This window comes from Hoplias malabaricus, chromosome 14, assembly GCF_029633855.1.
Source record: "Hoplias malabaricus isolate fHopMal1 chromosome 14, fHopMal1.hap1, whole genome shotgun sequence".
In the NCBI taxonomy this organism is placed as follows: Eukaryota; Metazoa; Chordata; class Actinopteri; order Characiformes; family Erythrinidae; genus Hoplias; species Hoplias malabaricus.
In genome coordinates this window covers 36,454,158-36,481,298 of record NC_089813.1, presented here as the reverse complement: position 1 = coordinate 36,481,298, position 27,141 = coordinate 36,454,158, and the positions used below count along the sequence as shown (strand labels likewise).

At 41.3% G+C, this 27,141-nt stretch overlaps 2 protein-coding genes across 4 annotated transcripts in view; both read left to right on the top strand.

Annotated features, from left to right (window-relative positions):
• Positions 1-1,781: 1,781 nt before the first annotated feature.
• mon1ba (MON1 secretory trafficking family member Ba) lies at positions 1,782-8,925 on the top strand. Its single transcript, XM_066644505.1, has 6 exons — positions 1,782-2,093; positions 2,489-2,537; positions 2,823-3,344; positions 4,684-5,476; positions 8,342-8,489; positions 8,734-8,925. The coding sequence occupies exons 3-6, from the start codon at positions 2,966-2,968 to the stop codon at positions 8,920-8,922; spliced, it is 1,509 nt and encodes a 502-aa protein (XP_066500602.1). The 5' UTR covers positions 1,782-2,093; positions 2,489-2,537; positions 2,823-2,965; the 3' UTR covers positions 8,923-8,925.
• A 608-nt stretch (positions 8,926-9,533) lies between these two features.
• Positions 9,534-27,141, top strand: part of gripap1 (GRIP1 associated protein 1) — a 58,334-nt gene continuing 40,726 nt past the window's right edge. The window contains exons 1-16 of one of the 3 annotated variants that reach the window (XM_066644099.1): positions 9,534-9,779; positions 11,517-11,583; positions 12,984-13,045; positions 14,501-14,527; positions 15,004-15,111; positions 15,770-15,926; positions 16,641-16,807; positions 17,020-17,068; positions 18,550-18,620; positions 18,872-18,919; positions 19,014-19,045; positions 20,142-20,189; positions 20,457-20,556; positions 22,020-22,097; positions 24,418-24,510; positions 26,287-26,421. In XM_066644099.1, the coding sequence (XP_066500196.1) occupies positions 9,738-9,779; positions 11,517-11,583; positions 12,984-13,045; positions 14,501-14,527; positions 15,004-15,111; positions 15,770-15,926; positions 16,641-16,807; positions 17,020-17,068; positions 18,550-18,620; positions 18,872-18,919; positions 19,014-19,045; positions 20,142-20,189; positions 20,457-20,556; positions 22,020-22,097; positions 24,418-24,510; positions 26,287-26,421 (1,284 nt within the window). In that variant the 5' untranslated portion in view covers positions 9,534-9,737. Of the gene's footprint in view, positions 9,780-11,516; positions 11,584-12,983; positions 13,046-14,500; positions 14,528-15,003; positions 15,112-15,769; positions 15,927-16,640; positions 16,808-17,019; positions 17,069-18,549; positions 18,621-18,871; positions 18,920-19,013; positions 19,046-20,141; positions 20,190-20,456; positions 20,557-22,019; positions 22,098-24,411; positions 24,511-26,286; positions 26,422-27,141 lie in introns of all 3 variants that reach the window. The other 2 variants (XM_066644097.1, XM_066644100.1) reach the window with 2 other exon arrangements.

The window sequence follows — 27,141 nt, the reverse complement described above, 5'->3', positions numbered from 1 at the left end:
TCGCGTGGGCGGGACTTCTCATTGGTGCCTTCCCATTGGCTAATGAGTTTTTGAGTGACAACTTAGTGCCCTGAACGTTGTTCACGACTCAGTGCAGGAAGCGTGTGTATTCGGCTTTGGGATTCCGCTTTTGCAGAATATAACGCATTACACACACACTCTTGTATGTGATGTCTCTCTTTTCTCTGAGACCTCCTCCTGTAACAAAATGCACATAAGGCATTTGTTAAAAACAGATTAACTGTGATGTTAGTACAGGATAGGTTTCTGAACATAAAATCAAGCACTCATAAATAATATTTTACAAATAAATGCTCATTTATTCTGTTTCACGCTGAGTAAACAGACATCGGTGTGCATTCACATCAGATCAGTATCTGGTAACGAGAGACAAACAGGTTTGTTTTCACAGTAAAATCTTCAATGTTTTGATTTAGACAGAACATTACCTCAATATCTACATTTATTGTCAGAGTTTGCAAATATTTCATAGTTTTTAAACAGTAAAGTACAAAGAGAATTCAGGGATCAGGCGCACAAAACTCGTGCAGCTGGCGCACAAAACTCAGAGAGCACGCGCAGAACTCAGAGCTCGCGCACTAAAACCATGGAGCACAAAGGTCAGAGCTGGATATTTTGTTTGAAAATTATAAGTTTTACGTTTAAGATGAATTTCTTTCTGGCACAAATCTGATTTCATAGTCATTCAACCAATCAGAGAACAACAAGCAAAGGTACCAATCAGCGAAGGGTTATACCACCAAGCAGGGAGGGGAGGGGTGGGTGGCAAACAGGAGGAAAGTGAAGAGGGAGAACCGAAGGGAGAAAAATGACCGAAAGGAAAAGAAGCAGTATTTTCAAAAACTGGGCAGATAAGGACAGAGAGAAGAAACCGGATCAACCCCTCCAAGCTGAGACACTTGGTTTTCCTGAATGCCTTCCTAAAAATAGCTGAAGAAAATGTTAAATCAGTTAAATGTTTGTTGACAGTTGTGGTTTTTTTAATCACTACAGTTGAATGCTGCTGTTTTGCACTTTGCAGAGTATTTGTTTAGTTTATTACCCAGAAATGGATGATTATTTTAATTTAATAAGCTATTTTGTAATATCTACCTTTTGGGTTCCACTGGCTATACATCAGAGTTTACAAGTGATTTTTATTGAGGTGTTTAAATAAAAATCCAGTTTTTTATACAATTGAATGTGTGAGTGCAATCAGTGAGTTATTACAAGACAGCCATAAAAACAAACGGCCATTGCAACACTATTTATTATTTTTAATATTGAAAAATAATGTTTTGTCCATATAGTCATGTAAAATGTAGGTAATATTCTTCTGTACCAGTGGAAAAATGTGGTAAAACAAAGAGCCATTTAGGAGCCGAAAGAGCCGGCTCCCCAAAAAGAGCCGAAATTCCCATCACTACTTCGAGAAGTTTCGTTCACAAACTAGTCCCGCCCTCCCCTACTCCGATTGGTTCGCTTGAGTGAGAAGGGGGCGTGGTGAAGTAGCCTAAAATCTTCTGATTGGACGGTCTAACTGTAGAGCTACCGTTATTGGTCGATAACCTTCTCTGTAAACATTTAATTGGTCAGTCTGCACGTCAGTAGTCCTTGTTTACGTCAGGCAAAGCTCATGTACCTACCCTCATCTCGAGCAGCTATGCCGAAACATAAATGTAAATTCTCGGATTAATTAAAAAAAAAAATCCTATGTTGTGTGTAGCAAATAAATGTGTAAAGGACCTAAAAGCACACATAGGTTCAGCTAAGCATACAACGGACCTTATCACCCCCCTATTTAACTTCTGGAGTAGGGTTTTGCCCACCCAAAGGTCAATTTCTTGCTATGTCCCTGAAACAAACTCTTAGCCGACTGTATGTATTTGGAATCAACAGGAAAATCATGGATATATTTTTTTCAGCAAATCAACTCTTAGGGAGGGACTTTTATTCTAAACAGCCATTGAGAGTTATATTCACTGCTGGGAGAACAGCAGACCTCAGAGTTAAGGGTAGAAACACAACACTCTCCTCCTTCACCAAGTCACAACAAACAGCTTGTGTCATCACGTCTTCCAGCCAAACTGCCTGTGAGTATCCAAACTTGGAGACATTATACTGTTATTGCAATGAGGCATTTTACAAATGATTAGTATGCTTTTGACTGCGATTATTTAATTACATCAGCAAATCCTGAATTTGAAATATTATCAGAATTATAGCTAATTATATCTGTCCATATGGTCTGATAACTTCTAGCAATATAATTAACATCATATATTATAGTTGTATTATAACAGCACTGGAACGTCTAACATTTGCTATTATAACAGGAGTAATAGTTATTACTATTAGGTTTACAACAATATTATGACATATTACTGACAGTTTGAAACTGTTCTATCATTTGAAAACTAATAATTTTTTGAAGAACTGTGTAAAATGAACTAAATACAAGATGTTCTCATCCTCTGGTGCCCCGCAGATTCAGAGGAACTCCTGAGACTCCAAAACCTGGAAAGTGGGAGCTACTGGTGAGTGGGAATTCCAACCTGGAGGAACAGTGCAGCCATGCACTCAGCAGAACCTGAACACAACTTGATCAGGCAAATATGCTTCATAATGCTTCCCATCTTCATAGTTTCGAGTCCATGGGGCTGGGTTTGTGGTAGCACAAGCAGAACAGTGGTACCCCACTAGCAGGCACACATGAACGATCATATTCCTACTGCAAAGGACATTTATGTAACAATCTGTCATCGTGGATCTTTAAATATTCAGTTCTGCGAATGTTTCTGTGTGTTGTGTGTAAACCTCAGGCATCATCTGACTAGTCCTGGAATGCCTGACTAACCTGTAATGGACTTCACAGTGAGGCTTTGTCCAGTGTCAGTGGAAGAAGGGCTGCTCTGAAAGAAGCATTTCCAGTATCCAGATCTGAGAGGTTTTGAAAGAAGTGAGGATGTTTAAGGGAGAGAATGGAGGAAATGGAGGTTTACTACCCGAGAACACTGACACTCCTTCACCCACAGACACTCTGCAAGAATCCAGTGACTTCACAGCTCTTTTAGTTGGAGAAGAACTGATGTCCAATGAGAATTCCTCATGTATTCCAGCTGATTGTTCAGCAGTTTCCCAAAGCCAATCCAGTCACAATGAAGATGTGATGACGGACAGCTGGAGGAGCCACAGGAAGCATGTGTTTGTGTTGAGCGAGGCGGGGAAACCTATCTACTCTCGCTATGGCAGCGAGGAGGCGCTCTCTTCTGTGATGGGGGTCATGATGGCTCTGGTATCCTTTGTCCAGGCTGGTGGAAACAACATTCAGTCCATTTACTCAGGTCAGGTTTATAGCAATATAAAGAAATTATTTGGAAAAGAATCTGATTTATCGCAGCTGTCCAAAGAGAAACGACATTATGCAGTTTCCACCAGTGCTACAAAACACAATTGACCAAGATTAGGGGTCTGGAGTCAGCTTCCTGGGGTTTGCACTGGCACTTATATAATGTAAGGTAACTAATGGAACTATTAAATCAAATTTGGGTGACGTACATTACATTCATTATTAAGCTTTAAATCAGTGGTGGCTCCTGACAAATTTCTCAGGTGGGGCAATTGTTGCGATGATATCTAAGATGATTCATTAATTGGGGAAATTCATTAAAGTAATTAGTTTAATTGGGCAAACTTCAGTGTACACATTAATCAGGAAACTAATTGACATTGACACACAGTGTGGGGCAGTTTTATTTTTCTGGTCATCTCATGTAGCAACACAAGGCCCTCATCAGTGTATAGCGATTTATGTAGGAAACTGTGAATAGGGCATCATTTTAAACATGCCTCAAGTTATATAAGTTAGGGCTAGCCCACCCAGAAGCCAGAGATATTGCACTGCAGACTCTACAATTTAAAGGTACTCTACCACACAGCTCCATGGTCTGTAAGGTTCTGGGTTTAATCCTTGCCTAAGGTGAGTGTTAAAAGTGTTCTCCCTGTGTTTGTATGATTTCCTTTGGGTGCTTTGACTCTTGCCACAGTCCAAAAACACATGAGAGTATGAGTGAATCAGGGTGGCCTGGTAGTTGTTGCAGTCACACCGCCCCAGGGACCTGGAGGTTGTTGGTTCGAGTCCTGCTCAGGGGTGACTGTCTGTGAGGAGTGTGGTGTGTTCTCCCTGTGTCCGCGTGGGTTTCCTCCGGGTGACTGTCTGTGAGGAGCGTGGTGTGTTCTCCCTGTGTCCGCGTGGGTTTCCTCCGGGTGACTGTCTGTGAGGAGTGTGGTGTGTTCTCCCTGTGTCTGTGTGGGTTTCCTCCAGGTGACTGTCTGTGAGGAGCGTGGTGTGTTCTCCCTGTGTCCGCGTGGGTTTCCTCTGGGTGACTGTCTGTGAGGTGGTGTGTTCTCCCTGTGTCCGCGTGGGTTTCCTCCTAGTGCTCTGGTTTCCTCCCACGGTCCAAAAACACACGTTGGTAGGTGGGATGGTGACTCAAAAGTGTCCATAGGTGTGAGTGTGTGAGTGAATGTGTGAGTGTGTGGCGCCCTCTCCATGGTGTGTCCCTGCCTCACCTCGGCTCCAGACCCACCGCGACCCTGAACAAACAATGAATGAAAATCATCTATTAGTCTAGGTATTTTTTTTGGATTTCACTGCATTTTCCATTGGTCTTCTTCCTTCAGATGAGCGCAGGATAGTCTTCATGCAGAAGGGGCCTTTGGTGTTTGTTTCGGTGTCAAAGAGTCGCCAGTCTGAGCTGCAGCTTCGCGCTGAGCTTCTGCACATTTACCATCAGATCGTCAGCATGCTCACCCAGGCAAGCATCCATCGAATTTTCCAGCGCAGGAAGAACTACGACCTGCGCCGCCTCCTGCTGGGCTCCGAGAAGGTTCTAGATACTCTGTTAGATGTTATAGAGTCTGAGGCTGGCTTCTTGCTGTCAGCTGTCCAGTGTTTGCCTCTGGCCCCTTCTTCCCGAGACACTATTAATCAGATCCTGCAGAGGGCTGTCACTACAAACCTGGTCCTGACCCTCCTGCTCTCCAGTGGGCAGCTAGTCTCCATCGTCCAGGAGAAGATGGTCATTGAAGATGCCAGGCTTAAGCCGAGTGACCTACACCTCCTTCTGAACCTCATTCGAGCCTCCCTGGCCTTCCAGACGGGAGAGATCTGGACCCCCATCTGCCTTCCACGCTTTAATCCAGACTGCTACTTCTACACCTACGTGGCCTACCTGGACCCTCCGGAGTGCACTGTCTGTCTGGTGCTACTGTCCACCGATAAAAAGGCCTTCTATGCTGGGGCTGAATGTAGGAGAAGGATTGAGGAGGCTGTCAGAACCAACAACGCTCTGCAATCTGTCTCTAAAGCACAACTGTGTCAAGTAGGCCAAGTTGGAGTGGCAGAACTGAGGCACTTCCTCTACATGCCTCTTGATGTTCCAGACCATCACAGTCAACTGCCACAGTTCACCAGGTGAAAAAGAGGGGGGATGTGGGTCATAAGGCAGCCAGGGAATGTGTGTGTCTTTGTGTGCTTGAGAGGATCAGACACAGCAGTGCTACTGGAGTCATTAAACGCACCAACCCCTCCCCCACCCCCAACCCCACCACTGTGCAGCTGCAGATGAACCACTATCTCTGACTTTACATCTACAATGTGGACCAATGAGTTGATGGGAGAGGTCACAGTGTTTATAAACTCCAGCTGTGCTGCTGTGTCTGATCCACTCGTAAAAACAAATGGAATTACAATAAATACAAAAGTCAAAAATGTGGACTCTTTTAACAATATTGGTCGCCATTTTGGCCCTGTTTTTCTTAACTGAAGTGGATGCAAAGCAACTGTTATTGCTGGAAAACAAATAAGTGAAGAGTATTTGAATTTGCAGGGTACTGTACTCATACTGTACTTATACTCATAATGAGGTGTATTCACTTGCAGCACTTGTATGAAATGCTGGGCACCTTTTATGCAAAAGTAATCAGATAAGGCTGGGCTGATGAGGCTGAACGGCTTGCTGTGGTTTGTGAGTGGAACATTGTAGGTCCTGATGATCAACAGCCAGCGCATGGTGTGGGGCCTGAGGTGATAGAACTTAAAGACTCTTTGTTTCAGCCACATTTGCTGGAGCTATTTAAAGATAACCGAAGCACAGCACTGGAAACAGAAATGTTTTCTTTCTCATACGGTTTCTCTGTGAATAAGTCACATGATACAAAGGTCTGCAGTTATTTCACATCGAAAATGCGCGACTGGTGTCTATCAGTCAGTACACTCTCAGAAAACAAGGTAGGGTAGAGGTACAATGTTTAAATGTACCTTTAAATGTGTTTAAAACTGTTTAAAGGTCCAGTTTTGTTATTTAAAGATACCTTACGTTTTCCTTTCCAGAAGGAGAGATAAACGTCTGTGATCGTTATAGAACTGTGATATATAAAAATACATAATAAAAGTCCTGGAGGTGAAATGGCGCGTATGAAATCAACACAATTTTAAAAATCTACAATTACAATAAAATAAGGTATAAATATGTCCCCTAATTAAAGGTACAAATACATATCGGTGAAGGTACCACCACAGTCACACATTTTCTGCCATTCTATGTAACCTGGATATGTTTAGACAGAGATTCCTAGTGAGAAGGCGCAAAAGCCACTGATCCATACAAACTTGGTATTTGATATTACACTGTGCTACATACCGTACTGTGTAGAAGTCTTAGGCACCCAAGATAATTATATACATTTAAACTAATGACCTCTCAGTCAGCGTGATGCTTGTATAAAGTTATATATACTCACAGTCAATATAAAAAAAAAATAATATAAAAACAAATAAGAAATATAAGATCATATTTTTTATAAAGTAGTAGGTGAGAGTGAGTTTGAAGAACAATGATTCGCTCAGATTCTCCTTGATTTGCATGAATTTGTTCAATCAACAGCACACATTATTTAAAATCATTATTTATTAAGCGTTAAAACTAGGTACTGGATGATAACCTCAGATAATACGGACTCCACGAGGAGAGATTTGGAAAAAGTTAAAGCAACACATTCACATTCAGTTTGTTTGTTTTTAGCAAATAAACACTTACTGCTCAGATAAATAGCTTTTTAAATCTCATCATCTCTGGTGTCTAAAACCTTTGCACAGTACTGTATATCAACTTATATTTAACTTCATTTTATTACATAATTAAAACTAACCTATAGGTCCAATATTATGTACAAATTCTGAACTTTTTCACTTTATTCGTGTGAATTCTGTTTGACAAGCTGCAAATTCAAGGCTTTTTAGGACTTCCTGGGTTTATTTTCTGAATATTTTCAATCCACGGTTGGTTGAACCCAATACTGAATACTGAGGTTGTGAGTCCAAGCCCCAGCTCAGCTCACTGCCTGTGAGAGGTTTGGTTTGTTCTGTGTGTCTTGAGTGGGTTTCATCTGGGTGCTCTGGCTTCCTCACACCGTCCAGAAACACATGCTGGAAGGCAGATTGACTTGAAATCGCCTACAGGCGTAAGTCTGTGATACAGCAGACCAACTATGTATTGTTTGTAGCTGTTGATACACTCTTGCAGTTTCCCAATATCACACACACAAACCACAAACCACTAACACAAATTTCACATTCAAGTTTTTGTTCAAAAATGTTGCAGTGGTCAGCATATTGCCAATGTTTTAAAAAACAAACAAACGAAAATGTTGAAATATTCGAATTTCGTAATTTTCCATATTTTAACTGTATTTTAAACCCCTCTCAGTTTCACGCCCTGTTAGATCCCTCAAAATGTCTTGAGGGAAATACCATATTTTATTAACTTCCATTAAAACTTAAGACCCTGTTTGTCTCTTATTAATGTACCATTTTGGAGATACAACATGCGGCACGGTGGTGCAGCAGGTAGTGTCGCAGTCACACAGCTCCAGGGATCAGGAGGTTGTGGGTTCGATTCCTGCTCCGGGTGACTGTCTGTGAGGAGTTGGTGTGTTCTCCCTGTGTCCGCGTGGGTTTCCTCCGGGTGCTCCGGTTTCCTCCCACAGTCCAAAAAACACACGTTGGTAGGTGGATTGGCGACTCAAAAGTGTCCGTAGGTGTGTGTGAGTGAATGTGTGTGTGTCTGTGTTGCCCTGTGAAGGACAGGCGCCCCCTCCAGGGTGTATTCCCGCCTTGCGCCCAATGATTCCAGGTAGGCTCTGGACCCACCGTGACCCTGAATTGGATAAGCGCTTACAGAGAATGAATGAGATACAACATTTTGTTCTTTCAGCAACAGTACTGTAAAATTCATTTTGACGGTGATATGACGTTGACCGCTATATTTGTGTGTCTCAGTCCAGAAGTGGAGGCTCCTTACAGCACTGAGGAACAGCGGATTTATCTGATGGACCTGTACCGCCATCTCCACAGCAGAATCCACAGCTCCACACGACCCCTTAAACTCCTCTACCACTCCACCCACAGAGAGACCCTGCTGGCATGGGTACCTCCTCTCACGCTGCCGTGTCTGTGTCATTGCATTACATGTGTATTGCAGAGTTCCAGGTTTTTGCTCTGATAGAACGCATTCATCTTCAGCTGAGATATTCAGAGGTATTGGGTGGTGGTCCATCGCTCCAAAGAGAACAGTCCCACTGCTCCAAGAGCCCAAAAACATAGAAAAGGAAATGTCCATTTAAAATTACATCCATTTAAAATTAACGCCAGTTCTGTCCTTTCCTCCACAGGCCACTAGCAAGTTTGAGATGTATGCTTGCTTTAGTCCCTTGGTCACCAAATCCTCTGCCATTGGAGCAGTCACTAAGCTACTGCGGTGGATCAAGAAGGAAGAAGACTGTCTATTTATCCGTTCTCCCCCAAAATACTCCACGACCCCTCAGGCAGCCAGAAGCTTCTTCAATGGCAGTTTTGTGTGATTTCCTTCAATAAACTCCTGAATGACAATAAACAAATATATTCCCAGTGTATTCTATGAAAAAATTAAGATTTAATAAACAAATTAAAATACTGTGCCAAGTTTTTCACTGCTACTAATAGTATGAATAATAATTATTAGTGGTTCTCATGAAAGTACCCCCTGGTCATCGATTAAAACCCTTCAGAAAACTCATCTCTTCTCACCCTTCCACCACTCATCTGCAGCTCAAACTCCCACCTCAAAAGCTGAGGGTACTGGTTCCTTATTTTGTGGCATAAACATAGGCATAGACATAGATGGCGGAATGTACATGTTTGACTCTATTTTGGAACATGGCAGTTGCACTAGGAAGAGCTCAGTCATAGAGTTGATTGCTTATCATTTTCAATACCAGTCTTCTAGTGAATAAGTCTTTGATTTGACGTTCATGTAAAGTTATAAAATATACCAGGATTAAAATGGAGGCTGTGCTCTAAACTGCATACTACTACACTACACATCCTGTGGCAATGAGTGGACTTCTAATTGTGTACTATTTGTTATAGTGTAGCTGCTGGAAATGTAGATATTACAGCGCCATCTTGAGGACAGGTGAGTAATGAACGACTGTGCACTGAAGCAATGCTCCAGGAGACAAGGTTGCAGCTGAATAGGAAAGGATAGGAAGCTTTTAGACGCGAGTTATTCACTTTAATAGCGTTTAAATATTATAAATGCAGTGTAAAGAGGCGGATAAACGATGTGAAACTGTGAGTGAAGAGTGCAGTTGTGCTGTGTGTGTTATTCTCCGTGGACGCAGTAGGGAACTCGAAGATGGCGCAGGCTCTGTCTGAGGAGGAGTTCCACCGTATGCAGGTTTGTGCATTTTTAACGCACCTTACAGTTTTAATGACTCACTTCCAGGGCTTGGGGTTAGCGTGTCAAGCTGTTTGGGTGTTTCCGAAACGAGTCGTGTCTGTGTTTTCAAGAAACTTGCCGTGTTTAGAGCATTAGGCCCCTGTAACAGTAACGTTACATTCTGCTGAGGAGTCAGGGAGGCTAACGTTAGCTTCAGCAAAGCGTCCAAGCTAAGAGATAAAAAGCAGATGTGGTGTAGTTTAACACATGTATTTAAGCAATTTATTACTCCGCGGAGGCGCTTGACCTCTTTATAGTACATTTTGGCTCGGATATTTGCTTTTAAAGCAACGTTATCCTGCTAATAATAAGTAAGCGCCCCCTTTAGCCGGCTAGCCAGCTTCCCTTCCCTAGCAGCAGCTGTTTACATTGGTCTCCAAATCTGAATCAGATTTAAATCACTCAAGAAACATTTAGAGCGTTTAAAATACGGTCGGCATCCGCAAGCTGTAATAGTACGGCAAAAAACACAGCTGTCAACGGCCTGTTTCTTTCTCTCAGCCTCAGGTTTTGTTGGCAAATGTGCAACTTGAGGTGAAATGTAGCTGGCTAATCTGATACCCACTTTCCTAGCTACATACGGGGCACAGGGCGAATTATTTAACATTTTCCATTATCTAACACAATTAGATAAGTTAGCTGAACTACCCAGAAAAATCAAGCTGATATTAGTGTTTTCCTCTTTTCCACAGTAACAACAGCCACATCACATGATAACTGTCCACATCCACATGATTTTATTAAACTGGGGTTTGCAGTAACCTCAATTTTAAGGCAGTTATATTTGAGGGAATATTTGGCTGCACTGTAATAATTGTGCTCTGAGTTTTTTTACACCAGGGGTAAGCGTGTTTTTGTTAGTGATGTATAAGAGATGTGGATATTTGTTACTTCATCTACATGTTTGTTTGGGTCAGAAAGAAAACATATAACAAGGAGGCCATGCCACCTCCATATTCTTTATTTATCATAAAAATAAAAATAAAAAAATAGGAAAAAAGATGTTCAGTGTATGCACTGATCAACTAGATTGTTTTTTGTGCAACTTTAGAATTTGATGCTTGCAACACACTCCAGAAAAGTTGTTGTGAAACTAGTGATACGTTTAGAGAATATTCAAGTTACGCCATTTTGAAAAATTTTACTATAAGCAGGTGAATATGAAAGGTATGTATTAAAAAATAGCATCAAGGCAAAGCTTAATCTCACCAATAAATGATTGCTAAAGTGGATGACTTTCATATGCACGAAGGCTACATTTATGTGGAAGCAGATACCTCAGTTCGCACTGGTTGTATTTAAAATCGAGTGTAAACGTACTAAGAACACATACTGGTCGTTCCGACTACAATCAGATCAGTGCCTCAGATCTCATACAACACTTTTAGGGGACAAGGATCTTGACCTCATTCACCTCAAATGTAAATGATATGTTTTCTATATCTGAGCACTACTGCATTCGCAGAAAAGTGTCTGTGTCAGCGTCTAGTAATGACTAGCATAAGTGTGGACAAACAAACACGCGAATGGTGGAAGGTGTGTGATGCTGGAGTCATGCCCAATAAATAAGTGCCTTTGTCCTCTTTGAGTTGATGAACGTGTCCAGGCCACGCTTGTTGATGCAATGCATCATTTTTCAGTGCGCGTTAATTAGGTTGTAATTCCTTTCTGACGCTTTTGTTTTCGTTACAACAGGCTCAGCTGCTAGAGCTGCGATCCCAGAACTACCAGCTGTCAGATGACCTGCGGAAGAACACTGCAGGTAAGGAGAATCCACATGGGGTTAAACTCAGTATAGGAGGCTCATGAGTGAGCGTTCGATACATGGGACAGTACAGTGGAAGACAACCTTACGTTCAGCTACTAAACCCCCATTTAAGGAGACATATTATGGGGCAAAAATGAGCATGGAGTATTAAGAGTACTGATTAAATGCAGCGAAACAAGAATGGAGAAGGGGAAAACAACAACAACAAAACAAGGTTTCTGCTCCCTACCCTTCACTCCTGGACTCTCACAATGAACTGAGCTGTGTGGCCCTTTCTTGATTAAAAGAACAGACACCAGTAATGGTCATTCTGAACAGGACTGCTTAGTCAGGGGCATTTTGACCAGAGCATGTGACAGAATGTATATTAAGACCCCTAAACTGTGCTCACTTCTGGAACCAGGGCTTGGAAATGGCCCCTTTTAAAGTTTTAATCCCTGATAAACTCAGTAAAGTGTGGATCGAGCTAACTCCACCCCCAGTTGGATGTGGAACGCCAGTATAATCAAAATGTGATGGTCAAGCTTTTCTTCTTCTATCTTCTGTAAAGCACAGGAGTAGAAGGCTCAGTCAGTTGCTTTTCTTGGAGTGGTAAGAGTGAGCTTGCGTTCATTGGTGGAAACACATTTCATTGAAGTGAATGCAATCTTTGTTTTGCCTCTACAGAGGAATCCTACTGTTCCTATCAGTATTTCTCACTGTTCAGTATTTACCCTGAATAAATATAGAGCAGGTTGATTTCTCCCAGTCAGCAGGCTGTAACATTGTACAGTGTTTACTGCGATAATAGAGAAGTGCTGATTACCGCGTGATACGTATGTTATTGTAGTTAGTGATTAAGACCATGCCTGGGACTCCACCCCTCTAGCAAATATCTAACTATACACTCACACTAAATGCATCTGACTGTACTTTGTCTTGCAATGACCTGCAATCCTCCTTTCCCACATGTGACGGCTCCCTAGTTTCTCTTTCCTTGCTGTTCTCTCTTAGCGTTGTTGATTACACGGTCCAGGCTACAGTAGTCGATTAATTACATTTCTTAAAATAACCTACTTCATAAAATCAAACACGTATAAGGAAATAGAAAATAGCCCTTAAAATCAAGGTCATGTTCTTAAAAATAGGTCAAAGCTGTGGTTGTGTATGGAACATTGATAAATGTAAATGACTCCTTTTTGTGTATGTCATAATAATTGGGCATAAATATGATGGAGATCTCGTTGTATAAAGATCTAATAAACACCACACAGCAGTGGAGCATATTTTGGTGCTCCACACTCATCTGTACTGTACACTTCATATGCTATTATATGTATTTAGTCTGTCATTGTCATATTATTTTGTGTTTCTCTGTGTATTTATTGATAGTTTGTGTTCTAATGTTTTTGCAGAGCTCACCAATGTCCGCCAAAAGAACTTAACCTTGGAGAAAGATTACGTCAAAGCACAGAAGGTAGGCACAGATCTTTTATAAAACTGAAACTTCAATTTATGTTTGTATCACGGTGCCTGTAGGCTATGAGCACGGCACACGGTTTATTTGAAGTGTGTGTGATGTGTATGTTAATCAATGGCTTGCCTGAAGTAATGGAGCCTGTCAAGTAAAAAATGAAGGATTTCCTGTTTGTGCAATGAATGAGTAACCAAGGATCAGCTTGTGTGACCACAGCAGCAGTGTTTAAGGAAAGCGAGCTTTAAACTAGTGCATGCATTTCTCCAGACTGCAATCACTGTAAGCCTCAAGGAAACACTCTAGTCAAACATTTGTGTGCTTCATGACAAAAAAAAGTAACAGCTAACCTTGAATCTGAAATATAAACACATTCATTCATTCATTATCTGTAAGCGCTTATCCAATTCAGGGTCACGGTGGGTCCAGAGCCTACCTGGAATCACTGGGCGCAAGGCGGGTATACACCCTGGAGGGGGAGCCAGTCCTTCACAGGGAAACACAGAGACATAAACACACATTCACTCACACACTTACACCTAAGGACACTTTAGAGTCATCAATTCACATACCAACATGTGTTTTTGGATTGTGGGTGGAAACCAGAGCACCTGGAGGAAACCCACGCAGACACAGAGAGAACACACCACACTCCTCACAGACAGTCACCCGGAGGAAACCCACGCAGACACAGGGAGAACACACCACACTCCTCACAGACAGTCACCCGGAGTGGGAAAAGAACCCAAAACCTCCAGGTCTCTGGAGCTGTGTGACTGCGACACTACCTGCTGGCCACCGTGCCGCCCCAATATAAACACAATTTAGTGATTTTATTCTATATTAAAAGCTAGCTAGAATGTCAGCCACAAAAATTCACTAATCCTTATGGTATCTACAGGTATATGTTGTTGACCTGTATATTCTATTACATTTAAAATGCTGGCTGATGTACCTTTGGAGTGTGTATGTGCAGACACTGCAGCACTTGATGTAGGCCTTTGATCACACACATTCTTACACTGTCGGATAATGGTGCAGAATCTTAGCCAGAAGGTACAGAAAACTTTACAGAAAAAAAAAAACGGTGTTTAGAAAAACTAGATTTATTAACCCTTAAACTCTTAATTTCTGAGCACAGTGTCTTAGTGCTATGGCTCTGTAAAACCCAAATGAACAGTTTTCTTTCTTTTTTCAAGGTTTTATGATCACTCTTAAGAACCACCACCTTTAAGTAGTCCTTCCTTTCAGTGTCTATAGGCAGCGGATACAGGAGACAGAGTGTAAAAGCTTCATGTGGATCAAAGTAGCTGTTCTGACTGGAGGAAGGCCATTTGCTGATGAAATCAGCGTTAATGCAATCGCCTTTTCCCAGAACCTACCCTGAATGTTTTTCCATCACAGTGTAGATTAATCTGATTTACACTCTCATATGTGTTCTTTTTTTCCCCTCTATAGGCCCTTAATAAGAGCAAGAAAGCACAGGTAAGTTTTTCGCCATGGTATTCCAGAGAATAGCCCTTCTGAAATGTGGTGTTATACAAGAACAAATGTCACAGAGGCCATTAAAGGTAGCAGAATCGCTAGTAAGGTTATTTAACATGTGGTGCTTATACATTTGGTTTCGTGGACTGGATCAGGGACCTTTACTGGACTGATTTTGTTGTCTATCACGTCGTTTGTGTGTTATTAAGTGATACCAGGTGGATGCTTTATTGCAGTTACGAGTCTGATATTTCCCCTTATTGTTTCTGCTAAAGATCATCCTCTTTCCCAAGGGGTGCACAGATGTGCATGAATATTTTTTATGGTTTAAATAGTGCCTGTAATTTGTGTAGCTTGTTCATCTAATTTTCTTTCAAGTGTCTTTCCCCTTTGGCAGGAATGCACTATTATTTACAAAGCTTTGTAATGGCATAGTGTTAGTTTTTACAGTTTGTTAAAGTTTATTGTCCTTGTAGGAGGTGGATGCATTACTGAGTGAAAATGAGATGCTCCAGGGTAAGCTCCACAGCCAGGAGGATGATTTCAGGCTACAGAACAGCACACTCATGCAAGAACTGTCCAAGGTACTTGGCTATTTGTCTCTCTCTCTCTCTCTCTATCTGTCTCTCTCTCTGTCTGTCTCTGTCTCTCTCTGTCTCTCTCTGTCTCTCTCTCTTTCTGTCTCTCTCTCTGTCTCTCTCTCTGTCTCTCTCTCTGTCTCTCTCTCTGTCTCTCTTTCTGTCTCTCTCTCTGTCTCTCTCTTTGTCTCTGTCTCTCTTTGTCTCTGTCTCTCTCTTTGTCTCTGTCTCTCTGTCTTTCTCTCTTTCTGTCTCTCTCTGTCTCTCTCTCTCTCTTTCTCTGTCTGTCTCTCTGTCTCTCTTTCTGTCTCTCTCTCTCTCTCTCTCTCTCTCTCTCTCTCTCTCTATCTATCAGATTATATCATTTTTGATATGTTTTTATTCTAGACAGGCGTAAAGAATGAAAATTAATTACGTACTGATCTCTACATTAAATATTGTTGTAGATACATAGTTAGCTTTTTTTCTGTTATAGCTTTTTCCATGAATAAAAATGGCATTATACAGTAGTTTATAAGAGGTATTGTTTTCTGAGCTATCTGCAGAGAACATCACAGGATTACACGTTTTAATTTTAATGTAATAAAATGTATTTGTCCTATACATTTTTAAAAACCTTGTATGGATAATCAACCTTGATCAGTGGTTGGTGGTCTCTGTTTAGTTATGTTCACAGATTGAACAGTTGGAGCTGGAGAATCAGGGGCTGAAGGAGAGGAAAGGTCCTTTAGCCCCAGACACCAGCCCTGTCTCCAGACCATCAGATGGGGAACTGCTGCGTCTTCAGGCTGAGAACTCCGCCCTTACAAAGAAACTGGCAGGTAAGAGACCCAGCTAATGACTGGAACGTTGGAATTGGTCGAAAGTGCATTCACAAACAGACTTTATATCAGTGTGTTGAGCTAAAACCTCATATTCTGTACAGTTGGGACATGGTCAAACGCCATGTTTTCTTGCTTTTCCAACTAAAAGTCTTTGTAGAGCTTAGACATGGTCTTTTCTGCTAATGAAAGTAGGCACTCTTTGTTTTCAGAGTTTATCGTATTGGAGAAATACATGCCGTTTTAAATATAAACCAAACCTACTACAAATAAATAGAGGTACTCCAGCAGAAACCCTTCTAACGTTGGCCATGACTCTGCAGGCATTGAAAATGATTGTGTATTATTTCCTTCTCCTTTCTGTCTACAGCTTCTCCATTAACACCCAAGTCTGCAGTTTCATTCTTTCAAAACAATTTTTTTCCCCTCCCATGCCTGTTTTTTTTTTTTTTTTTACTTTTATTTTGCAGTGCCAGCAAATACTGATCCCCTCATAGGTTCCTTTATTAGAATGAATGCCAGCTAAGCTTAGGCTAAAACACAGATTATCACCTTTAAAAGAGTTTTCCCTGCATCTGCAACATGGCAGAAAAGTGCATATTGACAATATTAATGTCAGCAATCTAGCCCTGTTTATTTGGCCACAAACTCTGATGGATGTGAGCTGTCATTGCAGGGATGGTTATATTGGTGTGTGTGTTTGTGTGTGTGAAGCTCTTCAGGATCGCTATGACTACGAGCTGAACCGTTCAAGGGGAACAGATGTTAATGACGGGAAAGAAGTAGTAATAGATGGGCAAAATGACTCCAATGGCATCCACCAATCACACACTGACCCTGCAGGGCCCAGTGATGTTTCAGCCAATGACAGACTGCAGCAGGTGAGCGCTGATTGGTACAGAAAGCATTGACAGGGGATCTTGTTCTTGTTTGTCTTTCTCAGTACTCTACAGTTCTCTGCGATATTTGGCTACACTTAATCAAATGATGTACTTTGTTGATGTTCGCTGAAGTGAAAATAAGTACACATTTTGTACAGAGCATTTGCAGAGTAGGCCTTAATTGTGTTTCTTTTTGCCCTCTTTCTGCGCAGGCTGAGACAAAGACTGACACACTGGAGCAGAGAGCAAATGACCTAAGTGGTGAGATAAGCCTCCACATTTACAGCTTTTGAAACGCATAATCAACATTATCGATTGGTCTGAGAGCGTGGCGTGAAATTACACTCATTAGTCATTTTCAAAGTCTTTCTAATAAGGTGAAGTTCCTGGAAAAACAATAAAATGTTAGTTGTTGCTTGATTGGGACTGAAAGAGCAGTAGAGTTAGTTTCTCATTTTAATCATATTAATCCTTACTATTAAATTCTAGAGGATCCGTCGTATGTCTATGACTGATCCATATCATTGTCGTGTTCCCATTCTATGAATTGCAATACAGTGAACTATGTAAAGCTCTCAAATGCGTTATTAAAATCAGGGCATCGTTGGCTAGACTTGAGGCTTCCTCCAAATGGTTTGAGGAAAGACTGTACAGTTACAGTTGACTTCTCTTGTATCCACATGCCCTGCTATGTTTCAGTTCCTAGATACCCAGGTACCGCACGGTGCTTTTGGATGCCATTAGTCATTGCATGCTGATATACAGGGGTTGGACAATGAAAGTGAAACACCTGGTTTTAGGCCTCCTTTTGCGGCCAATACAGCGTCAGTTCGTCTTGGGAATGACATGCACAAGTCCTGCACAGTGGTCAGAGGGATTTGAAGCCATTCTTCTTGCAGGATAGTGGCCAGGTCTCTACGTGATGCTGGTGGAGGAAAACGTTTCCTGACTCGCTCCTCCACAACACCCCAAAGTGGCTCAATAATATTTAGATCTGGTGACTGTGCAGAACATGGGAGATGTTCAACTTCACTTTCATGTTCATCAAACCAGTCTTTCACCAGTCTTGCTGTGTGTATTGGTGCGTTGTCGTCCTGATACACGGCACCGCCTTCAGGACACAATGTTTGAACCATTGGATGCACATGGTCTTACTGGTGCAATGTGGAGTTAATGAAGATTGGCCACCAGTCTGCTCCAATTTAGGCATGAAACCTCCCACACTACAATGACAGGTGTTTCAGTTTCATTGTCTAACCCCTGTACTAGAAGACACACTGATCAATAATATTGATATCTTAATTACCTTGAACCTCAGGTATTTTATAGGTGTACAAGACACTCTCCTTTTACACCAGAGGGGGAGACAAAGCCTCAGAATCTGAGCTTTTCTGACACAAAATATAACAGTCTTCCATTGTTTAATTCTTTAAGAAATTCACCCTAAAACAAGAGTGATAGCTTTGTCGCTCTTACTGCCTGGTAGATTAATTTCTTCTTCCTCTAACGTCTTCTCAAAAACACACCAGATTGATTTGTTTTGGATTATAAAAAACAACAGCAATTTCACAGATGCTTTTCATAATTATCAATAAATCAATGATTGTTCCAAGCTGTAAAATATGACATTTGTTTTATTTATTTATTTATTGCTGTGTTACTATATCAGTGCCTCATATTTCTATGCTCACATTCACCTCTGCATATTCTCTATTTTTTTATTTATTTATTTTTTCCCCCAGAGGTGGAGTTGAAGCTTCAGACTGAGATGGAAGAGAAGCGCTTACTGAAGGATCAGCTTCAGGCCCAAGAGGTAAGTGCTTGTTCTCAATAAATGTCCGCTTCAGCAGCACAGCACTTTCTAAACCTGGGGGCTCCGGGGAGGGCTTTGGGAGCTCTGCTTGAATTAGCACTTGGACTGTGTACTTCTTTTGTCTTTCTTGTATTTCAGAATGTTCTTTCAGTTTATGTGGCATGGGGGAACATTTTGCTTTATGGTTTGATGCTAATTACAGTAGCAGTGTCAGCGTATGTGGAGTTATTTGTTGCTTGTTTAATTTCCAGGCCTCCAAGCAGGCTGAAATGAGTCGACTTCAGGAGGAGATCGCGAAGGTAAATGTTAAATGGATTGATTAATAAATATCGGACATTCTCAGTTCTGCTTCTGCTGTGATAAATAAAGTCTTTTTGACGTTGTGTTTTTTAGCTGTCTGACAAATTGAAGAAGAAACAGGAAAGGTAAGTGCCACGTGTTCTCAGTTCTGATCTTCAGGCTCTTCATCAGGGGGCTCCTTGCACAAGCTTCTTATGAGTATCTGTTATACCAGTACGATCAGAATACCGGTGACGTCCCACTCTGGGTCAGAATTTACATAGTCACATGGCTGCTTAAATCTGAGGATTAGAATCTCTGTTAATCTGAATTTACATATTCAATTTCTGCTATTTCAGGTTTCTCAAAAAGGGTAGTTACTGTCTATAAGCTTGCAGGGTCCTAACAGCGGACAAAAAGAAATCCACAGCATTGAGACTGCTCTGTCCTCTGCCTCGTCCCATACCAGTGGTACAGCATTCTATTTTAAACCAGCCACTTCTCACAGAAGATAAATGACTGCCATTTTTTCCTTCACCCTTTTGCCTCGTACTCGCTGTGCCATGACGAGGCATTGAGTCTCTGTAATGTGCTGTGGTCTCTCAGCCAGTCAGCAATGTGCTCTTCGTGACATCACAACCCTGCGGCGTGGCTCACAGGGCACTGTGGCAACCGAGCTCTGGTCCAGCGGACAGTCAGCGGGCAGGTGTAATGATTCTGAACAGGAGCTAGTTCTAGTGCTGACACTAGCAGAAGCAGAAGGCTAATGTCGCTGTGTCACCCTCTGTCCAGCACCGGACCTCTGCATTGTCGCCCAGTGGCTCTCTCCGCTGCTGGAGGCCGTAAACCAATGATAAAACTGCCAGTGTTATGTTTATAATGGCTGCATCATCATCATCGTCGCCCTCCTTAGCTGCATGTATTTGTCAGTTTATACGGTTGTATTTAAAAACAAAATATAAAGATTATTTATATGGTCTTAATAGCCTAAGACTTTCATTTGTTCTAATATTATGGTCAATTTAGTTGCAGTACATTTGCATTTATTTGCATATAACATTGTGGTTTGTTGCTGTTAAATTCGGACAGACATTTAGCCATAATTGTTGTACAGACCCCTGCATGTTGAAGCCTTATACAATGTTAATGTTAATAGACTATTTGTACTTTTTAATTTAAACCGTACACCTTTCTGCATGTACTTGTGAACTGTTTTAATCTCTCTTTATTCTCCTTTTGCAGCTTTCTGAGGCTCCAGGGCGAAAAGGAGGCTCTCTACAACGATAGCAGGTATGAAGAAGAGAACAATATGCTGCAAGCTTTTTTTTCCCCTCTGTTCTCTCTCCCATTTACAAATGACTTCATTAGTTGTGGGTGATGTACTACAGAAACTAATGTGAAACAAGGATATATTATAACTCCTTCCCAAACATATCGTGCAATCATTTTGTTGAGCTCTACTGGTGCTCATTTGCTTATGCCCCCAGAGTAGGGAATATTGTATGTGTCAGATTACATCTCTTGATAAATGATTTGCATTTGTGTGTTTTGCTCCAGGACTAAAATAGAGGAGATTCAGCAGCGCAAAGAGGAGGAGCTGAAATCTATAAACCTGCGAGTACAGAAACTGCAGAACGATTTAATGACAGCTAACCAGGTAACTTTAGTTTGACCTGGGTTAACGTTTAAGGAGCAGTTGATTGTTATGTTTGCAGTATTTATATTGAGGAAGACTACGGATGACCTCAGTTACAGAACAGGCCAGAGTCTTTGGATGATGTGAAAAACCAGATAATTACACGGGGTCCTCGACTTACGACGTTGATCCGTTCCTATGTCGCGTCGTAAACCGATTTTCAGTGTAAGTCGGAACATATGTACATACTGCACGTAAATAACATACTGTAAGCACTTATCCTACAATGCGACTGGGGTGATGCCGTCCTCCTCGGTCCCGAGCCGCGCACACCAAACACGAAGCTCGTGTTACGACGCAAAACCACTTAAGTCGAAACAAGGCTTTATACAGTAAATGTCGTAAGTAAGTGTCATAACCACGAAACATCGTAACTTGGGTCTGACGTAACCCGAGGACCTCCTGTAGTTTGATATAAGAACTGTGGACAGTTTGGGGTGAAAACTATACAGGTCCATACTACTCCAAGACACATTCATTCATTCATTATCTGTAAGCGCTTATCCAGTTTAGGGTCGCGGTGGGTCCAGAGCCTACCTGGAATCATTGGGCGCAAGGCGGGAACACACCCTGGAGGGGGCGCCAGTCCTTCACAGGGCAACACTCACACCTATGGACACTTTTGAGTCGCCAATCCACCTACCAACGTGTGGGAGGAAACCGGAGTACCCGGAGGAAACCCAAGCGGACACAGGGAGAACACACCACACTCCTCACAGACAGTCACCCGGAGCGGGAATCGAACCCACAACCTCCAGGCCCCTGGAGCTGTGTGACTGCGACACCTACCTGCTGTGCCACCGTGCCGCCCACCAAGACACAGTGCACTTATAATTATACATCAATGTAAATGCTTGGTTATATCTTGTGTGTTGTAGAATATTGAGAAAGAATACCTTTGTTATTACAGCAGCATTCGTATCCTATTTAAGTGCATCATTTCATTGGCTAGAGCTCCCATAGTTTTAATTATTATACAGCTGTCGTTCTGTAGAGATAAATGTTATATAACTGTGTATTGTTTTCCCAGGTGACACATATTCCTAATATACGTGGGTATTGGCATCTACAGATACAGTTGTATGTAGAAGTTTGGGCACCCGAGTCAAATAACAGATCAGTTGTTTTTTCTTGGTGAAAACAAGTTAACAAATCCTCTTCATGGCCCTGAATTGCCACATTGATGCATCTGTAGTTAGGACGCCTCTCTTGCAGGTATGACAGCAGTGAATGGATGGTCAGTGGTGTAATGATGAGCTGGCCGCTGCACTCAGGCCTTTAGTACGAGGCCTAGACTCTCAGGAGCAAACTGTACAGATTAATGGACCTTCACCCACTACTGAATCACTGTCACACCCAATGCTCACTGAATTTCAATGACTGTGTGTGTGTGTGTGTGTGTGTGCACGCGTGTGTGGCCGCAGAATGTTGCTGAGCTGAAGGAGCAATTGCAGAGCAAGCAGAAAGAGCATGAGGTGGCTCTCCATGCGCTCAAAGACCAGGTAAAAATGACCCTTCCGTTTCTGTCCAGATTTATCTAGTTTTTTCTTCCCTTTCCTTAAAACACATAAGCGAAGGTCTCCTTTTATGTTCCAGAGATGGCTCAGTCTGTAAAACTAAGCTGAATGAAAATGAATAGCCATTAGAAATGGTTCTGACTGATGTCCACTAAGTTTTTTTCATTATTTAAGCATGTGTCGTCAAGCTGTTCATATACAAAATTCATTAGAACTATGATTTACACAAAGGTCTTGCTTGGCTTTACCTTTGATCTCACATTAATCTTTGTCTTCTGTGACATAAAAAGTGTTATAACAAATGTCATATTTGAGTTTTTATTTACTTTTTTTAAATGTGTTCATTTGGTTTTCTCCGTATTTTGATTAAACGGCAAAACTACGGCATTGAACTGTTGCATTTGATCAGAAATAATTTAACGTTTGACTGCAGTGGGTGTCTCTCTGAAAGTATAGCGATTGTGTAAACTCAGAAACAGATGTTCATTATCATAGCCCTGGAGATTGGGGCGATTATTTCCCTAAATGTCAGTGCACTGTTTACAAATGAGCTGACCCGGGGAAAGAGGCTATAGGTCTATGTAAATGCTAATGTGGGCTTTGATTCCTGTCTTAATGTGCATGCTTGATTACGTTCCACCCTGTCTCGTATAAATCAGATTCAAGAGGCTTGTTATGGTGTTATGTGAAATAAATCCTTATTAAAAGGGATAATAAGGTGGAGTAATTACGACAGAGCGAATGGGGCAGTGGTTTGTTAATCTTCCTTACAGTTTGTTTGTTTGATTAGATTTTTTTTAAATGTATGTTTTAATGTATTAAATTTACCGAGTAGTAATTGTTGTAAGGGGTGTTCTGGCCTAAAATGATCTTTCTAATGCAGCCTGTTTCACCTCTGTTTTTGTGTATACAGTGGAATCTCTACTTACGAACTTAATCCGTTCCGTGACCCGGTTCGTAAGTGGAAAAGTTCATTTCTCGAGTCAATTTTCCCCATTTAAAATAATGGAAAAGCAATTAATGGGTTCCAGCCCGCACCCCCCGAAAGTCACCCTTTTTGCACTGATATATGTTTACAATACTCTTAAATTAGTAAAAAAATACATGTAGCGTTACTAAAAATAAAAAAGAAATACAGTGGAAACAGTAATAAAAAAGAACTAATAAAGTTTTAAGTGGTTACACATCGCTACCTTGAAGACGTGACGACTGGCTGGAGGAGTAACACAGGCACTGGCTGTATGACGGGAGGTGGGGGGTGGGGGGAATAACGGAGAGTAGGCGGGTGAATGTGGGGAGACGAAGCGTAGATACGGCTTAACTTAGCACGAATTTCGATGTCTGCTATTTATGCTAATGCTAAATTACTAAAGCTACAATTTGCTAATCTTAAAAGCTCACTCAAGTCTGAGGGCGCTGGGAGACTTGCCTATTGGTGTCAGTGGCCAGTGACTGATCTATAGACAAATAAATATAACATTACTGTAATCCTTCTGATGTGTAAAAATTGATACGTTGATCACAAAATCGATGCCAGCTACACATTTTAAAGTGGTGTTCCCTGCTATTTCCTGTACTCAAGCCCTATAAAGAAAAACTTTGAGAAGTTTTAGAATCATCAGGAGAGCCGCATTCGTAATTGGGTTTTAGTAGAAGAGCGTGCTAAAGATCACCTGAATAATTAAGGATTAGTGGGGCCGCAGGGCTTATTGGCATAGGCTCCAGCCCTGTGGGAGGACCCCCATGTCTCTGTCTACAAAAGCACTTGGTCTGGGTACCAGCAGTGTCACCGTCTTCCTCAGTGAGGGCACAAATCTTAATTAAGGGCCTCTCTGTGATGGGCAGCTCAGAGAGATTAGCGGGAAGAGTTGGCTGCCCTGTTTTTTTCCCCTTCTCTTCTTTTCCCTTTGGCCTTTCAGTGTGTCTCTAAGAAGCTGTTTTATGTTGGCAAGCTCAGTTCGATTTACACTTTCCAAATGTGCCTGTGGGTTTTTACCCCTCTTACTGTGATTTGCTTTATCTCTTCCTGTACCGCGTCATTCTTAATGCATATTCTGTTTTGTGTGTCTTTCTAATTTCTCTCTCTCTGGTTGTCTTCTCCTCCTGTTTCTCGTCGTTCCCTGCTACTCGTTTCTTATGGTCATATTTTACCCTTCCATTTCTTGTTTGCTCATTTCTGCATGATTTGACACTTTTCAATGTCTCAACTGCTCTCTCTCTCTCTCTCTCTCTCTCTCTCTCTCTCTCTCTCTCTCTCTCTCTCTCTCTCTGCTGGCTGTGTGTTTGTTGTTTGGTGGAGCTGCAGGTAGCGTGTCAGAGTGCGGTCAGTCAGGAGCAGGTGGAGGGCATGCTAAGTGAGAATGATGCACTCAGGACTAACCTAGCTGCCCTAGAACAGGTATCTGTATTTCAGTGTCTTTTAAATATCCATCTCATTCATACTGTGATGCCATTAAGACTCATCCAGTATCCATAGCCATCCAGCCATTCATTCATTCAATCATTCCTATACATATCCATAGCTATCTGTTGCATGCCTCTCATAACTTGTTATTGTTAAAAAAATAAATTTTCCAAGCCATAATAATTGACTGAGCATCAACAAGCCATGCAGAGGCTTTTGATTAAAACCTATTAAGTACTAATAGATATCTTGGTTCATTGCCGGTATGCTACTGTCATGTGACGGTGTTATGATAATATTGGATTTCATGTCAGATGACAAGACAGCATTTGATAGTAATTAACATGACATAAGTTTATATGGCATCGGTCAAGACAGTTATCAAATGAAAACTGACAACTGCCATGACATGGTTATGTAGTAGGATTGCCCATTTATTTAGAAACAAATAATATTTTCATCCTTAATTCATTACCATGCATTCTCCATGGAACAGATTATAGTATTCATATAAAAACTGATAAACAGTATCTCTGATACAATAATAAACTTGTTCACTGTAGGACTACCATTCAGTACCTTACATTCCCAACACCAATTAAGTTTGGACTTTGTACATGCATTCATACATTATCTGTAACCCTTATCCAGTTCAGGGTCACTGTGGGTCCAGAGCCTACCTGGAATCATTGGGCGCAAGGTGGGAATACACCCTGGAGGGGGTGCCAGTCCTTCACAGGGCAACACAGACACACACACACACGCACCTACGGACACTTTTGAGTCGCCAATCCACCTACCAACGTGTGTTTTTGGACTGTGGGTGGAAACTCACACAGACACAGGGAGAACACACTACACTCCTCACAGACAGTCACCCGGAGGAAACCCACGCAGACACAGAGAGAACACACCACACTTCTCACAGACAGTGACCTGGAGCGGGAATCGAACCCACAACCTCCAGGCCCCTGGCGCTGTGTGACTGCGACACTACCACCTGTGCCAATGTGCTGCCAGTTGGGACGTTGTGTAAAACATAAATAAAAATAGAATACGATGATTTGCAAATCCCTTTCAACCTACATTCAATTGAATTAACTACAAAGACAAGATATTTAATGTTCAAACGGAACATTAAACAAAAAACCTTTGTTTTTTTATTTATTTTGTTTTTGCAAATATTGACTCATTGTGAATTTGAGGCCTGCAACACATTGCAAAAGAGTTGGGGATGGGGCAACAAAACACATTGAGGAATGCTCAAAAAACACCTGTTTGGATCATTTTGCTCCACTTCATTCACTCAGTTTCAGGTTTTTCTTCTGTTCTACTGTTCTCACTAAACTCACTCATGCTTCACTTTTAATTAAGCAGCACTTCTTTGGCACAATTTGGATTGGATTAATTGCACTTGCTGAGGTGGGTCAATGCAGTTTAACAGGAGGACATTTCTAATCATCACAACAAAGAATTTCCAAGTTGCAAAATTTTGGCTGCTGACAAATATTTTATTTATTTATTTATTCATTTATTTTAAATAGAATAAAATGTTCCCAAGATGTGGTGAAATATCTACGGTGGTGGCAGTTATTACAGGATTAAGATGGTCTTGGAATATTTTAATATTCTTTTTAAATAAACTCTCGGTATATTTACTGTTGTGTGAATGCACTGAAGAAAACTAATGATGCACTTCACAGATGTAGAGAGAATAAAACTCTAATATGTTTATGTTTGGGCGTCATCCTCTGTGTGTATGTCCCACAGATCCAGACCGTGAAGACTCAGGAGCAGAACCTGCTGAGGGATCAGAACATGGCTCTGAATGTGGAGCTTCAGCAGAGGCGCACTGAGCAGGAGAGTTTACTGGCGCAGAAAGATGACCTCAGCTCCCAGCTACAGGTCTTTATACACCGACCTCAAGACAAAACGTTTAAATCAGACATTACATTTCCTTCTGTGTGTGAACATGTCGTGTGGATTTCATATATGTATCCTCAGTACTGTTTGACTTACCCATGGCTTTATACTAAGTGCTGTGATTAAAACTATACTCAACAATCATCCGTCATAATTAACAAAACTGGGAGGATTTCACAAAGCACAATACCTAAGCTGCTCTGGTAACCTATGCCTCACTTAATACTTGGATTTTGAAGCCTAGAAGGCCCAAGATATTGCTTCTTTACTTTTTAATCTTTGCATTGCTTTCTGGCTTAAGTTCTCCTCCTGATCCCCTGACTCTTGTTTTGTTTTGTGTAGTTTAAACTCAGACAGAATAGGAGTGGTATTAATATTTATGGGTGAATACGTTTTACTTGGCAAATAGATTTTCATTCTCAGTTTCTTGAATATTGAATTGAAATGGAATTGCCCCTCAGCTATTGCTGGAACAAATTTGTTTCTAAGTGCTTTTTTTTATACGGGACAGGAAGTGTATATTTGTAGAATGCACAACATGAAATGTTTCACTGCTTGCTTTTCTTATGGAAAGTAGGTCTTTAAAAAAAATGTTTGATTATTTTCCAAATGAGCAAATAGTATTTACTTTTTGCAAACATTATCTTTTCCAAAAAGTTATGATATCCCCAGCTGACAAGTTTTACATTCATTCATTTATTG